The following is a 15,039-nucleotide window of genomic DNA, read 5'->3' on the forward strand; positions in this document are numbered from 1 at the left end:
TAAACGCAACATAGTGTAAGGCTGCTGGACGAATGAAGCATTAGAAACTAGGTATGCCGCATACTCATTAAACAATCGGAGGTATGCGCCGCATACCTGTATACTTAGGATCGGCGCCCATGTCTGGGGTGTCATGGCCTACTCAATACACGGCCTAGGAATTCACCGAAACTGCTCAGAAAATAAGAGGCCTATTGACGCGAACAATGCCCATTATAATACATTGTTACGTCACGGTTTTATGAATGGATTTTGCTGTCTGGCTGTAGTTTTTGCATTAAATAACAGTTTATTTACCATTCCCGGTTAAATTACCATATTTTTCGGGTTATTTTGTCAACATCTTATATTGTTTTATAAATGTTTACGCATGATTTAACAGATAGGAGTTACTTTTAACCACGTGCGGCATACAAGTAAGTTTTACCGACAGTTTAGTTTGGCTCAGTCGCTGAGTGAAAATAGTATTTGGCATTTTAAAACAGAAGTTTTTTAAGACAGCCTATATATATCTAGCAAAAGAACACCGCAGTAACAACAAGTAAGTTAATTGATATGTCCGTTGCGAACTTTTAAAACCGGTTCTTAAAAATAATATAGGATATTGGATAAACACAAGCATTAGCCTTTTGTCTCAAGGTGCTTATGCCTTGATCTGTCCTGCTGCTCATAACCCATTTTCTACTCGAGTTTTTTGTTGTTAAAGCAGAGCAGAGGCTGTACCTCCAGGTCCAAAAATGGGTCATACAGCACATCATAAATTAAGACTGTATAATACAAACAAACTCACGATAACCTCCCTTCGTACTTAAGTGTTGTGTCTAACATTATACCTTAGTCGCTGTTTAAATTTTACTAGTGCTTCCCGACAAAATTATTTACACATGTCTGTTTGTTGTTAAAGAAAGAAAACTTAAGTTTAGACGCGCAAGTGGTTTACATTATAAATATAACATCTAAAAACATTGGCACAAATAATCATTGAACTTTCTAAAAACGATTACTAAATCTGTCTTGTATACTAACTTAGTATGTGCTAATTTAGTTAGACGCAAATGTTGTTTCAGTGGCGAAATGGTTAGAGTCAACGTCTTAGAGCTATACTGTCTTGTAATTTTCTTCGACTTAGTTCAAATCCCAGTAATGGGACCACGTAATCTGTTATAACTTAACAGACTACCTTCATTAACTTCAGTTTTCGCGTGTGATGTAAATTTAAAATTTTACTTTGAAAACACAAATGTGGAACACAAGTTTACGTTTTAAACTTTTAACCATTATTTTTCACCTGATTAATAGAAAAAAATACCAAAAATGTGTTTTTTGTTGTAATCTATCAACTTTCCATAAACATTATAGACCTATATAAGCTCAGGTCCTTTGGGGTAAAAGTTACTGTGTCTTTCCTTGAATTAATGGTGAATATAAGAAAAGCACTTGTAAACTGTAATTTAATATTTATTTCGTTCCTTCTTATTTCAGCGAAATGATCGGGTAGGAGAAAATCTTGCTCAATCGAATTCCACAGAAGGAAATGACTTAAATGATGAAGAACAGATTAGACTTGCACAAAGACTTGGGATAATTCAGCATCTTCCAAAGAATACCTGGAATGAAACACACTCTGCAAGCATGAAAATAAGAGAGTAAGTGATTTATTTGCTTGACCCTTGCAGCGGTGTAAAAAGTGCCTATTTTCGATGCCGCCGGCATCGGCCGGATTTTTTTAAAACTGCCGGCAAAAAAAACGGCCGGCGTGGGAATCCGGAATTTATTTACTTCGCCGGCTGCGTAACATTTTGTTTCGTGTTAACGTATGCGTAAGTTACCTATTCGTGCAGTTCTGACGTAACAAACAGCTTTATATTATCATAAATCCGGCATTTATGTGGAGACAATGGCAATTGTGACGTAACATTATTAGCTATGTCGTAAGGCACTTGCGGTATTTGATTGCGCCATAATAGGGATTGTGACTAAATGTTATACGTAACAAGATGAACAAATATTTCAACTCGTGTTACGGAATATAAAACACAGACAATCTTAAAGCACTATTAAATTCCCGGTAATTATTATTACAAAGAAAATTCGTTGCAGGTAGAAACGTGTGAGTTTTAAACTGTAGTTGGTAATCGCCGATTAGTTTTATAGTTTTATTAAAGTAGCAATCCTAGTAGAGTATTCCTTGCTTAAACTAGCGTCTGTTATTAATTTCAATGTTGACCGGACAAAGTTTGTCGCGCGTAGTATAAATGACACTATGCCGTATTTATTAGAAAAGCTCAGTAGCAAAACTTTAATTTTACGGCTAAATGTTTAGTCCTGTGACACCTACGCTTGTGTTACACGTGAAAATCGTCGCGGAAAACAGACTTTGATCCGGAAAAGACAAAACATGATTGACACATTTTCAATTAAATTTCTACGCTACGAAGGACCGCGGGAGAAACCATAAGGCTTATATCCAAAAGCCTCGTACATGGTGAAATCGGCGCACGAACGCGGGGCTAGATAGAGATGCAAAATTTGACGTCAGAACACACGCGCCGGGAAAACTGCCGGAAAAATATAAATGCAAACCGGTATCGGCCGGATTTTTATTTTTTACATGCCTGGACCCTTGGTGGGGTCGATTTTATAAAAATGTAGGAGTCACATGGGCGCCGAAACACATCCCTCAGAATTTTTTATGGGTATGCGGCATACCCAACATTGACGCGGCGATAACGTTAAATACCGGGCGGTCTCGAAAAAATTCCGCACAAGTATGAGGTCTTGTAGCCATTTACGTGCATATATAAATTTAGTAACGCGTTTTATATTATTTTTATAGCAACTTCATCCATGTATGCAGGCAAACTTATACGAGTGTTTTTCCCGCCTAATAACGGCGTCTGTGACGTAACGCACCATTCAATGTTGTAACAATTAGTGTATATAATTGCGTCATAATAAAGATTGTCACTAAATACGTAACCTGTACAAAAATGCCTAATTAAATCGTTAATTTAATTAAAAACCTTTCTACGATCAACCAGTTAGACAGAAAATGTAGGCTTCGAAAAGGCCTCGCGTTTCAGGTAAACAGCTGTCAATGAGTGCGTTTATAAAAGGCAGTCGAAACAGTGTCAACTCGGAAAGCGCAACACAAAGCAAACCGCTCAATCGACGCAATCTGAAATAACACCATGTAGCACCGAAGGAAGAAATGACGCTTACAATAGGTCTTATCAGCCAACTTGGCAAGAAAACTTTCCATGGTTATTGTATGACGCTGCACGCAATGTGGCATTTTGTTCTGTATGTAAATGAGCAGATGAAAAAAAATGCCTTCGTGCTTCGTTGGTACGAATTCTGTCTATCCAAAGCTCAAAATGCTCCTGGGTGACGAATGGATTTTCAAACTGGAGAAAGGGCCTTGCATCAATCAAGAAACATGACGCATCTGTTGTGCATAAGGAAAGTATAGCTGCCAAGACGGTTGGGTTTGAGAGAGAATCTGCATGCACGCTTTAACACCAAAAAAATACAAAAAACCATGAATCGAAATCGGCAAATCATAGAAAGTATATTTAACTTCATAATTTTTTCTCGGACAACAGGGTCTTGCAATAAGAGGGCACACCGAGGAGTCGTCCAATCTGTCTCGTCCAATGTGATGAGTTGTCCAATCTGTCTGTCTCAGGTGGTCAAACTTTTAGGCAAACACAACGACACAATTTGTGATTGGAACGCTAGAAAAACCAAATTTTTAAGTTATGACATCCAAAACGAAATCTTACATGACCTATCTAATGCAGTATTAAAAAAAATAGAGCACGACCGATTATCGGTTAGCCGATATATCGGCCGCATTTTTGGGTATTTACGGATTATCGGCAAGGGCTAAAAACGGCCGATATTATCGGCGCTTAGTAACCAGACGGCCAGCAGCGTGCGTACGCAAGAATTAATACAGAGCGATAGCTTGTTCTAACGTATTAAACTAGGTCAAAGCGTCTGATCACGTGTCCACCATGTTTATCAGGCGCGTGTAAGGGTGTAACGACATGGTTACTTTAGGTCACTTACGCGTCTTTACGCATCAACGTGATACACAAATAAACTGCATTAGCTGATAAATATAGTGTTTGTTTAATGGAAGAGAGGTAAAATTTATTTGAAAAAATTACAAATTAACCAATTAAGTAATTACAAGTTCACTAATAACTAATTAATAATAATTAAGCCTGTTAGTTGATTTTTATTAGCTATATCAGATTTTTCCGTTTTAATCAGTCAAGTTTTTTAGGTGCATTAAAATATCGGTTATCGGCAACTGAAATTTACAAAATATCGGTATCGGTTTGAAAATAGCAATATCGGTCAGGCTCTAAAAAAAATCACTTGTGACGTGCAGCATGCACGATGGTATTCAATAATGGCTGATGAAACTGCCGATATTGCAACTAAAGACTTAGTCTTTGTGACTGGTATGTTGACGACTCGTACAATATAAAAAAAGTTTGCTTAGGATTTGTGGAATATCCTAAAACCGATGCGGAAACTGTATTCGTCACCATTAAATCAATGTTAACACTTTCGGCGCCGCACTAATTTGAACAATCGGACACTGGGTGCCGCACGAATTTTGGATTTTATTAAACTTTAAATAAGCCATGAATTGCAATTGAAAGTTGCAAATTAAACAACAGTAAGCAACAGGAATCCAATAAACAGTGACATATCCATGTTATCCCCTTTGTGTGGACGTATAACATCACTACCAATGTATCCATAACATCACTTTTCTTCAGAGCCGTGAGAATAAGAATTGGACAAAACAAAACTTCACAACATCATAATTGTAATGATCAGATACTAAATCATTGAAGTTTAAAACATTATCCGTAATTATTCCAGCAGTGGCAGCAGTGAAACATTGTAAACTAGTAATATTGCGTAAAATATACTTGAAATCGTCAGAAACAGCTGATCGCAGAGTCACAAGCTAATTGGTCAAAAATAACGTAACCTCAAAGCACGCGCTTCGCATTTAGTCTCAATGCAGCCTAAATCGAGCGTACGTAATATACGTGGTTTACTATTAGTTTAAATGCAACGCGGCACTCGTAACAATGAAAAAATGGTAAAACGTATATATCCGTGTGATGGCACCGTGAACCATTGTTACTTAAACGTATATATAAGTAGATTGGCGCCGAAAGTGTTAATAGCTTGTGGTTTAGATATAAATGCATGTTGAGGCCAGGTATACGACGGTGCGGCTAACATGAGTGGCAAGTTTTCGGGTGTGCAGGCCATATTTCGCACCGCTTATCCCAAAATGTTGTATGTCCACTGTGTGGGTCATCAGCTAAATCTTGTTGTGCAAGAAGTTATAAAACGCACAAGTCACGGCGCAAAGGCACTTACAGCATTGGAAAGCATTGTTCAGTTTATGAAAGGATCACCCAATCGCCTGCAGTCCTTTGACTCATTTTGTGCTGGATCTGAGCAGCCAACTCGTTCAATCCGTCCGCTGTGTCCTACACGATGGGTGATGCGACTTCCTGCACTCGAAGTTTTTATATCTAAATTTGAAAATATCTTCAATTGGTTAAAGTGTTGTGCAACCAGCTCAGAGCTACCACTTCCAGTAAGAAACCTGGCAAGATCCCATTTAGGGGTTAATGGAAAAGTTTACTTTATATTTCATGCTACAAGTTATGCAGCAATTGTTATCTTTTATCAACCCGATGCACGTAAAGGTGCAAAGTCGAACCGTCACGATGTCAGAATTTCGGGGAATGATGGACACAATAATAAATACTTTTTCAGCTCACAACGAGGATTCAACCACAATACTCCTAAATAAATGCAAAGCAAGTACTTCTAAAATCGGCATGGAACAACCCAAAATACCACGATTTTCCGCCATGCGTAGTTCGCGTAACCCAATCGTTTTTTTCAAATAATGCGACACTTGTCCTTCTTCTACCGAATTTAAATTCTCTTTTACGAATTTACCTCTCTTTGCCCTGCACCACTTGCGAAGCCGAAAGGTCCTTCAGCGTCTTACGTCGCATCAAAACGTACCTGAGTTCTGCAATGAAGCAGGAGCGGCTAAACCACGTTATTTTACTGAACGTCCACAAAGAATTATTAAATAAAATTCCCCTGCACCCTGTTATCGACCAATGGATTGACAGGTCAACCACGAGGCTTAATACGTTTGCCAAATTCTAAACTAACGAAAGTTTCGCCTTTTTTGTTATTTGTTTTATTTAAGATGTTATATTACTTAGTTTTGAAAGTTCAATAAACCCCTTTCACTTTGCATGCCTGTTTTAACGATTTTAAAAGAAGGAATTTCCGGTGGTGTGTATAGAATTCGCGCTGGTCTTTATGTTTGATAAGATAACAAAAAAGTATTCATTGCAAACGTGACAATCTTTACTAAGTTTACTTGATCGCAAACGTTTAACTAATAGGTTTTCAAGCTACTTCAGAGTTCAGGCTTAATAATAAACGTATCAATCACTATTATGATGTAATGAATCCACGTGTAAATCCCTATTATTTCGTAACAAACATGCTGCTTGGCAGAGGCAACATTGTAAATATAAGCAGTGCTATTACTAGAACATATTTTGGCCGTTTATTTTCGCTTGTTTAATCGGCGAATTACATTTATTTTACACGCAACTGTGAGGAAGCCAGTTCCAAGTTTATGTGCAGATTTCTGGTCGAAAAGAAAACTTATTTAGTAGTCTTGGCTCGCAGGGTTCCAATGACTATATGATGTCAGTCAACGCGCAGACGCGTTTCGCATACCCCTAATATTTAGGAAATCGGCGCGCCTGAGGAGTCGTATGGTAAAACCTTTTGGCTAGAAGTAGGTTTGTATAACAGTAAAAAAAAATTAAAACAGGCCAATTTACCAACTTTAACATGACATTAGAAAAAGGTATTTTTAGACCTAAACTGAAATTTGGTGAAGAAGAAACCTAACTATATTGTTACAAAATCTTGTGTCTTAAAAAAAATGAAAGTTACAGAGGTAGTTGTGATACATTTCTTTAACGGGTACGCAATAATAAATTACGATTAGGGATGTGTCAAAGCTTTAACGTAAATGACGTAATTAAGAAGAAAGGTGTATGCCAGTGGGCCACTGGCATGTGCCTTTAGAACAGTTTGGCCATTTTTGCGATTATGTTACATGTTTACGATTCTTACGTAAGGTTAATAAACACATCTGTTTCTGTTACGAGTCTTACGACAAAGTTCCAATCCTCATGTGGATTATTTTAGTCATAATGGGAATTGAGTTACAATTAGATTGTTGAAAAATAAAATCAATTGTTGCGTCAACTGTTATTACAATAGTGCATTTAACATGTTAGGATTAAAACTGTGTTTGCTTTATAAAACAACTGCGCTTTCATGCTAATAATTGCAGAGTTTCTCGTCGGCCATTACACCAGACAAATGTTGAAATGAGTCCCATGATTACCCGGCGAAAGATATTTTAAGATAACATTTCCAGCATTTCGTTTTGTATGTCAAGCCCGAGCTATCTTGCCGTTTTCTCAAGCAAAAATAACGCTTAAAACAAGATTGGATATTGGCCCCCGTGACTGCGGAGAGAGAACAGCCCTGGCGACACCACAGCCTACTAGAGATACGACCTGATAATTCACATTTTACCTTTGAAATTAGAAGGCCTATTGTACGTCACAAACATCATTATTATCTATTATTCGTATGTAAACATAGCAGCATAGTATACAGTTTAATTTGCATATTCATTTAAAATAGAAGGCGTATGCTAGTTGCAAAGAGAGTATCAGGGTTATTTTGCATTAATGAAGTGTTTAAAATTAACAGTAGATAACTAGTAATCTTTTGAGTTAGAACAAATTTGTGTCTAAACTATCGCATATTAAGTTAGTAAACAAGATAGTTTTGGTAATGGTCGCTTGGTTTGCAGGGTTCAATGATGATTTGTGTCAATGTTTTTGATGTTTTTTTATTTTCAACGTGAACCACCCGCGCTTAAACTTACTTGGTGCTGATACAGTTCAAACTATGTTATATACATTCAACTACAGTTTACCATGGTCTACAAGCGGCTGCATAGTTAAATTGGTCTGGGTATCAGTCCTGTCCGAAAAAATGTTCTTTTGGCTCCTGTACAAGCGAACTTGAGGGCAAAGTGGCTTATACGGCAGCCTGGCAACCTGGTCCACATGGTGAGATTTTTGAGAATGACTATGAAGCTTATAAGGTGAAGCATGGGAAGCAAAAAAAAACTTAAAACCTAATCTAGTTTCAACTATTCCGTTAAAACCAGTTCGCTTACAGCTTCTAACGCGGGTCCTTTAATTAGTGCATGTCCGCTATGTCCAAAATATTCACTATGTCGATATGTCCACTGTCTATGTCTGGACAAGTGGACATAAAGCAGACATAGCTGACTTAACGAACATGTACTAATTAAAGGGACTGTCTAACGCTGCATGTAGCTAAACTTGTGTAAATAATTGACCGCAATGCTAAAATCGTATGTTTTTCAATGCGTTTTTTTGCATTACTGCTATAATTTTTAGGCAAAATACATGATGTAACAATTGAAAATAATGGTGTTTGTGACGTACAATAGGCCTTCTAATTTCAAATGTAAAATGTGAATTATCAGGTGTTATCTCTAATAGGCCGTGGCGACACAGATAATTAATTCAAAAATGTTTTAATAACAGAACGACTTTGTTGCAATGTTTTGAAGGTTTTATTCCCTTTCGTTTAAATTGTTCTAATCTTCTATCCAAACTTTTTGTTGATCTTGGGACGGTAATTTTTGGTAGACGGACACACTTTATTATAGTCGGCCACCTGTTTGCATTAGGGCGAATCCCTACCGTTAAAACATTTTGCTTTATTAGTCGTGCTTTATCTCATGTTTTTAGTCAAATTTGCTTTAAAGCAGTTTTGCCAATACACACCGCAATTTTGCTTTATTGGCTTCAAGCAACCTAAGCGATGGTTAGCAAAATAGCTAAACAGGAATATGGCGATGATTACAGCTGAGACAAAAGAAGTGATCGCAGTATACTAGAACACTGGTGGCTTTGCGGTAAGCTCACAAATGTCAAAATACTCCGATAATTGCTCATGTATATAAAACAATTTCTTCGTGTTGCAGATACCTGGCAACTGGAGAAAGCTATAAAAGCCTTCACTATGGTTTCCATTAAATGTAATGGAAAAAGTTTGGTTACAAAGTGCAAAGCGGTATCAAGAGCTCTGGAATTTGCCCAACTGCGTTAGAGCCATAGATGGAAAACACATTAGAATTAGGTGTCCTATAAGAAGTGATTCAAGAGCAACAGGCTCATTTTGTTTGCCTGAGAAAGGAATTCTTCCAGGCACTAATCAAAGTTGTCCATACTTTATTGTTGGCGATGAAGCATACCCGCTGCTTACCAATCTCATGAGGCTATACCCCAGAAGATCTTTGGGCAATGCAAGACGTATTTTTAACGGCAGGTTATCAAGAGCAAAAGGAGTGTGGAGTGTGTCTTTGACATGATGACAGCCGAAGGGACGCTGTTTGAAAAGCCTGTGGATAGCATCGTAAAAGTAGCATGCATCTTGGATAATTTTGTAAGGAGACAGAACGGCTACCCAATGGACCTATCAATCTCTAATGCTAATTGCTTACCTGAGGCAGACAATATGAATAGATCTCGGCCTTCTTTAAGAGCCATGGAAATTCGAGATGACTTAAAAGATTATATAACCGCACAAGGAGAAATTGGGTGGCAATATTTTTTGACAATGTAAATTTGATTTTTCAGTACAAAAATGGTTTATTGTAGTCACAGAGATGAAAGATGTTTTTAAAATGTAGTTTGAATACTGTATTACTATCAACAACAAAGCACAATTTACCAATGAAATTTGATCTAACAACTAGCTTTTGTACCAACTAATAAGTAGGAATGAATTCCACAATGTGACATATAATACAATGGGGGAAGGAAGGACACTTAAGCACATTTTGCCAAATATTTCCAAAATCAAAATAGATGACGGTTTTTGGGTAATACCACGAATTAGTACCATTATTCCTTTACTAATTGACACCAATTTAATGAAATATAATAAACACAAGAGGAGTTATTTAGCGATCCGCACAACAGGGTAAATTTTACAAATTCGAAAAAACACACAGGATAAGATGGGACAGTTTAAAATCATTGTTAATTTTGAATATTAAGTATATTTTTAAATAGGAATATATGTAAAAACACAAAATAATACTGTACGCTTTGAAAATTAAGTCTAAACAGTCTTTTTCTTGCCCTAATGCTATAGGTTTTAACATGTTACCTATACATTATATTATTGCATAACAATTGGTATTGTTTGAACGACAATGGGTAATGTTCGAACATCAATGGATAAATAATGTATCCTACAAATGTATATGAACTTGTAATAACAGAAAATTGATAAAACCTATTCATAAAGTTTTTATTTTTGCTACAAATTGGGTATTACTGCTCTGTTTTTGGCACAAGCTACTTCTTATAAATTATCACCAAGTGCAAATGACCAAATTTCGAATATATTTTCAAAATATTATTTTTTTATTATATTAGTATCTTATAGTTGAAAACTCCCTGAGGTATTACTATATATTAAAAGCAATTCTTTTAAAGTTTGGCAATGAAAACATACAAAACTACAATGTGGGGGAAGATGGGACTCTAAATTGAAATATATTTACATTAGCAGTATTCTGCAACTTGTAGTTAACCTACCGAGTTTAACAGGCTGTGCTAGTTTCTCTGCCATGTAAACTTCATATACATAACGTTAAACCGATATTTTTTTGCTGTTTTTATCCCAAATTAGTAGTAATACTCAATTTGTAGCAAAAATAAAAAACTTTATTAATAGTTATTATTAATTTTCTGTTATTACGAGTTCATTTACATTTGTAGGATACAATATTTATCCATTGCAGTTGAACAGTACCCATTGTCGTTCAAACAATACCAATTGTTATGCAATAATATAATGTATAGGTAACATGTTAAAAACTGTAGCAGTAGGGCAAGAAAAAAATGTTTAGACCTAATTTTTAAAGCGTACAGTATTATTTCGTGTTATTTACGTATATTCCTATTTACAAATACATTTAAGAATCAAAATTAACAATGATTTTAAACTGTCCCATCTTATCCTGTGTGTTTTCAAATTTGTAAAATTTCACCTGTTGTGCGGATCGCTAAATAACTCCTCGTGTGTTTTATTATATTTTATTAAATTGGTGTCAATTAATAAAGGAATGATAGTACTAATTCGTGGTACTTCCCAAAAACCGTCATGTATTTTAATTTTGGAAATATTCGGCAATATGTGCTTAAGTGTCCCATCTTCCCCCATTGTACTATATTTATATTTGCTTTTTGAATTTTTATGCGTTTTATTAAAAGTTGGAAATATATACTGAAACGCTGAGACCAGCTGTAATTCGATACCTGCTGTAATTCGAGACGGGCACATTCCCTGACGTTGCGATTTGTTAGGCTACTTTCCGGAGAGAAAAAGTACAACGAACGGAACATTAAAAAACATGCTGGGCTGACTAGTCTCTTTGCCTTTTACTTTCTTCACTTTTTTTTATTTTTTGCTCTTGCGTGCAACAATATTGCAATAGCAAAGGCTCCGCGCAATTCTGGACGCAGTGCTAAGCTTCATAAAAGCTGACGCTCGGGCACCAGCTTTGGAATTAGGGCTCGGCTCGGCACATACTTAATTACGTTTCCATTGTTTATGATTGTAGTTTTTATTGTTACTTGAATAATACCCGTTATATATTAGCACTATGTGGTAATAAATCAGCTCATGAACTAATAGCAGCAACATTTGGTGTCGAAGCACACATGTTTTCGGGTTGTAAAACGAAAAGGTTTAAATCTGTTTTTAAAGTTTAAATCTGTTTTTACATACCTGTGCGGACACGTACTTTATAAAAGTAAGTCGTAACTCGTGAGTGGGTGAGTACGGTACATTATTTAGACATTAAAAATGGATTTTTTCGATGTTTGAGGCTTGGTTACATGGGTCGTGAGATGTTCATAAAACTCGGATTTGGGTCGCGCTAAACTTTGAGAACCGCTGTACTAGTACATTGTAGTTTTGTAATAACAGTTTTTTCAGTTTATAGTGTAGCCGTAAACCTTGATTTTTTGTAATACCACAATATGATCATTTTACAATTTAATATACCACTTTATTTAACCATTTTTAGATGTTGTATCTGTATGGTGGATTTCGAACAAAACGAACCAATCCGGTATCTCCCTTGTATGCATTATTACCATCTAAGTTGTATTGATGATTGGTTAATGCGGTCCTTTACCTGCCCAACTTGCATGGAACCCGTAGATGCAGCCTTACTTTCATCTTATGACAACCAACCCTGACCGAAGTTGATTAGTTTCACTCTTGCATTAAACTTTTGTCGTCATATTTAATAATAATCATATATCGATACAATGTGCTATAAAGCAGCTGTCCTTCTTTGATAAACTATTAAATTGACAGTGTTACTGGCAATCAGTTTCCAACAGTGGAACAGCACTCCAATTACATGACTTAAATCCGATTTTTTAAATAAGTGTTCTCCTGATTTCCTCCTTTTGCTGCCGGACAGCTTAATGTACTTTCTTAATTTAAAATGCTTATAAAGGTCTTTAAGCCTTGTGGTTATGTATGTCATTTGTTGTTGTTTTTTCTTGAATAGTTATGTTGTTTGTAAACTATTTATTAATACATGTAGCCTACGGCTTTTAAACTTAATTTCATTAATAGTTTATTCCCCGTTCTAGTTAAACTGCATAAGATTACATTCCGAAGACGTTCCATTGTGAATCCAGTAGGGTGCAAATTGTAACTAACAATGAAGAGGACGTTGTCATTTGTTTATCGTGGCAAAGAAAATGAAAAGTATACCCTATTTGTTGGCTTCATATACCTCGAGTCCGCCTACGATGTACTACAGTGCAACTTTGTTGTTTTTTGCATAAGAACAACGTTTTATGTCTATACTGATGCTAAATTAACAGCTGGTTTGTGAAAATATGCTTTAATTTAAAAGTTATAAACGTTTAAAAAAATCAAATTTCAAAGTTGTAAAAAATGTCACTCGCGGGCACTGGAACGTCACAAAACAATATTTCGTTTATGGGAAAAAAACGGCCTATCAACGGCTCATCGTTTTTTGTTACAATGTTGGTAGGCTAGATGTCCAGCGCGGTGGCATAGTGGGTAGCGCGCCTACCTGTAACCCAGAGGTAATGAGTTCAAGGCTCGACGCTGCTACCATTGTGGGCGTATGTGTCCTTGGACACTTAACGGCAATTGCTTCAACTCAGTGGTCACTCATGGGTTGTCCAAACTATCGGTCATAAATAAAAAATTTCCCCAAAAATAATCACCTACAAAGTAACTCGTAAGCTGGCACGAGGTGTTAAACTCATAGAGATACTAATATACCACTGTTATATATAGTGTTATATATTAGTATATCTATGGTTAAACTCTTCCGGCCACGCAAGAATAAAGTAAGTAACATTCATTCATACATATTTTAAACAGGTAAAAAATGCGAAATAGTAAGGTGCTAATTTTTAATACTCGCTTAAATCCTGGTAAAACGAACAGAACTTTGTAGTTTGCCAGTGTGAACGAATGAACTAGGTTTATAGCTCCATAAAACAACCTTTATTATTTCGTACAGTTTTACTTTTTGTCCTAAACTAGTTTTAGTTTTGTGAAATAAAAAATAAGGGGTCAATTTAACTTTAATTTGAGATAAAAACAACTGTATATAGTAGGGTGGGGTAAGATGGGACACTTTGTCAAACGAGACTTTTTTTTTAATTCTCTTTATACGGACCCTAATTTAATGATAATCAGGAAAATAAAATTACAGAATTATTCGACAGTATTATCACGACATTATAAAACGCCCGTCAAAGCTGATTACTGTTTTTTAAATATTAAAAAAATATGCAAAATAGAAACAGTACATTTTGAACAGGTAAAAAAGTGCGAAATAGAAAGGTGCTATTTTTTAATGCTCGCTAAATCATAGTAAAGCCGAAGCTTTTTTCAGTTTGCGTGTGCGAACGATTAAACTAGTTTCATAGCTTCAAAAAACAACATTGAATACTTCGTACATTGTGATTTTGTCTCATAAAACTAGTTTTAGTTTTGTAAAAAACACTGAGATTTAAGCATGAAGAAAATAGACAGGGGTTAATATGACTTTAATTTGAGATAAAAACAACAAAAAATATCGGTTTAACGTTATGTTTATGAAGTTTACATGCCAAAGAAACTAGCACAGCCTGTTAAACTCGGTAAGTTAACTACAAGTTGCAGAATACTGCCAATGTAGATCACTTTAATGTAGACAAAGTCCATAGAAACCACAAGTTAACTTGTCCATTGTTTACGAGTACATGGGACATGACCATGGCGCCCTCATTATAGAGGGCGCCATGGGCATGACTAAAACCCTGACTGACACCCTGACTGCCCTGAATTCGGTTTCAGTGTTGCCAGTTTATTTTCGCCTTGAATTTTGTGAATGTAAGTAAAAAGCCCTTAATTTCGTGATTGTTAAACCACAGCCTTGAATTTCATGATTGTAAATACGCAACCTTGAATTTCGTGATTGTAAATACGCAGCCCTGAATTTCGTGATTGTAAATACGCAGCCCTGAATTTCGTGATTGTAAATACGCAGCCCTGAATTTCGTGATTGTAAATACGCAGCCCTGAATTTCGTGATTGTAAATACAGCCCTGAATTTCGTGATTGTAAATACGCAGCCCTGAACTTCGTGATTGTAAATACGCAGCCCTGAATTTCGTGATTGTAAATACGCAGCCCTGAATTTCGTGATTGTAAATACGCAGCCCTGAATTTCGTGATTGTAAATACGCAGCCCTGAATTTCGTGATTGTAAAT

General features: G+C 36.1%; 1 protein-coding gene across 1 annotated transcript; it reads left to right on the top strand.

The window, feature by feature from the left end:
* Positions 1 to 1,482: 1,482 nt before the first annotated feature.
* On the top strand, positions 1,483 to 12,689 carry LOC101242557 (RING finger protein 11; the record flags this gene model as incomplete). The annotated part of the gene is given in 2 exon segments (XM_004227549.4): positions 1,483 to 1,646; positions 12,311 to 12,689. Coding segments are annotated over 2 exon segments (339 nt in total), but the record flags the coding sequence as incomplete, so codon positions are not given.
* Positions 12,690 to 15,039: the final 2,350 nt, after the last annotated feature.

The sequence above is a fragment of the Ciona intestinalis genome, unplaced genomic scaffold, assembly GCF_000224145.3.
Source record: "Ciona intestinalis unplaced genomic scaffold, KH HT001268.1, whole genome shotgun sequence".
Taxonomy (NCBI): Eukaryota; Metazoa; Chordata; class Ascidiacea; order Phlebobranchia; family Cionidae; genus Ciona; species Ciona intestinalis.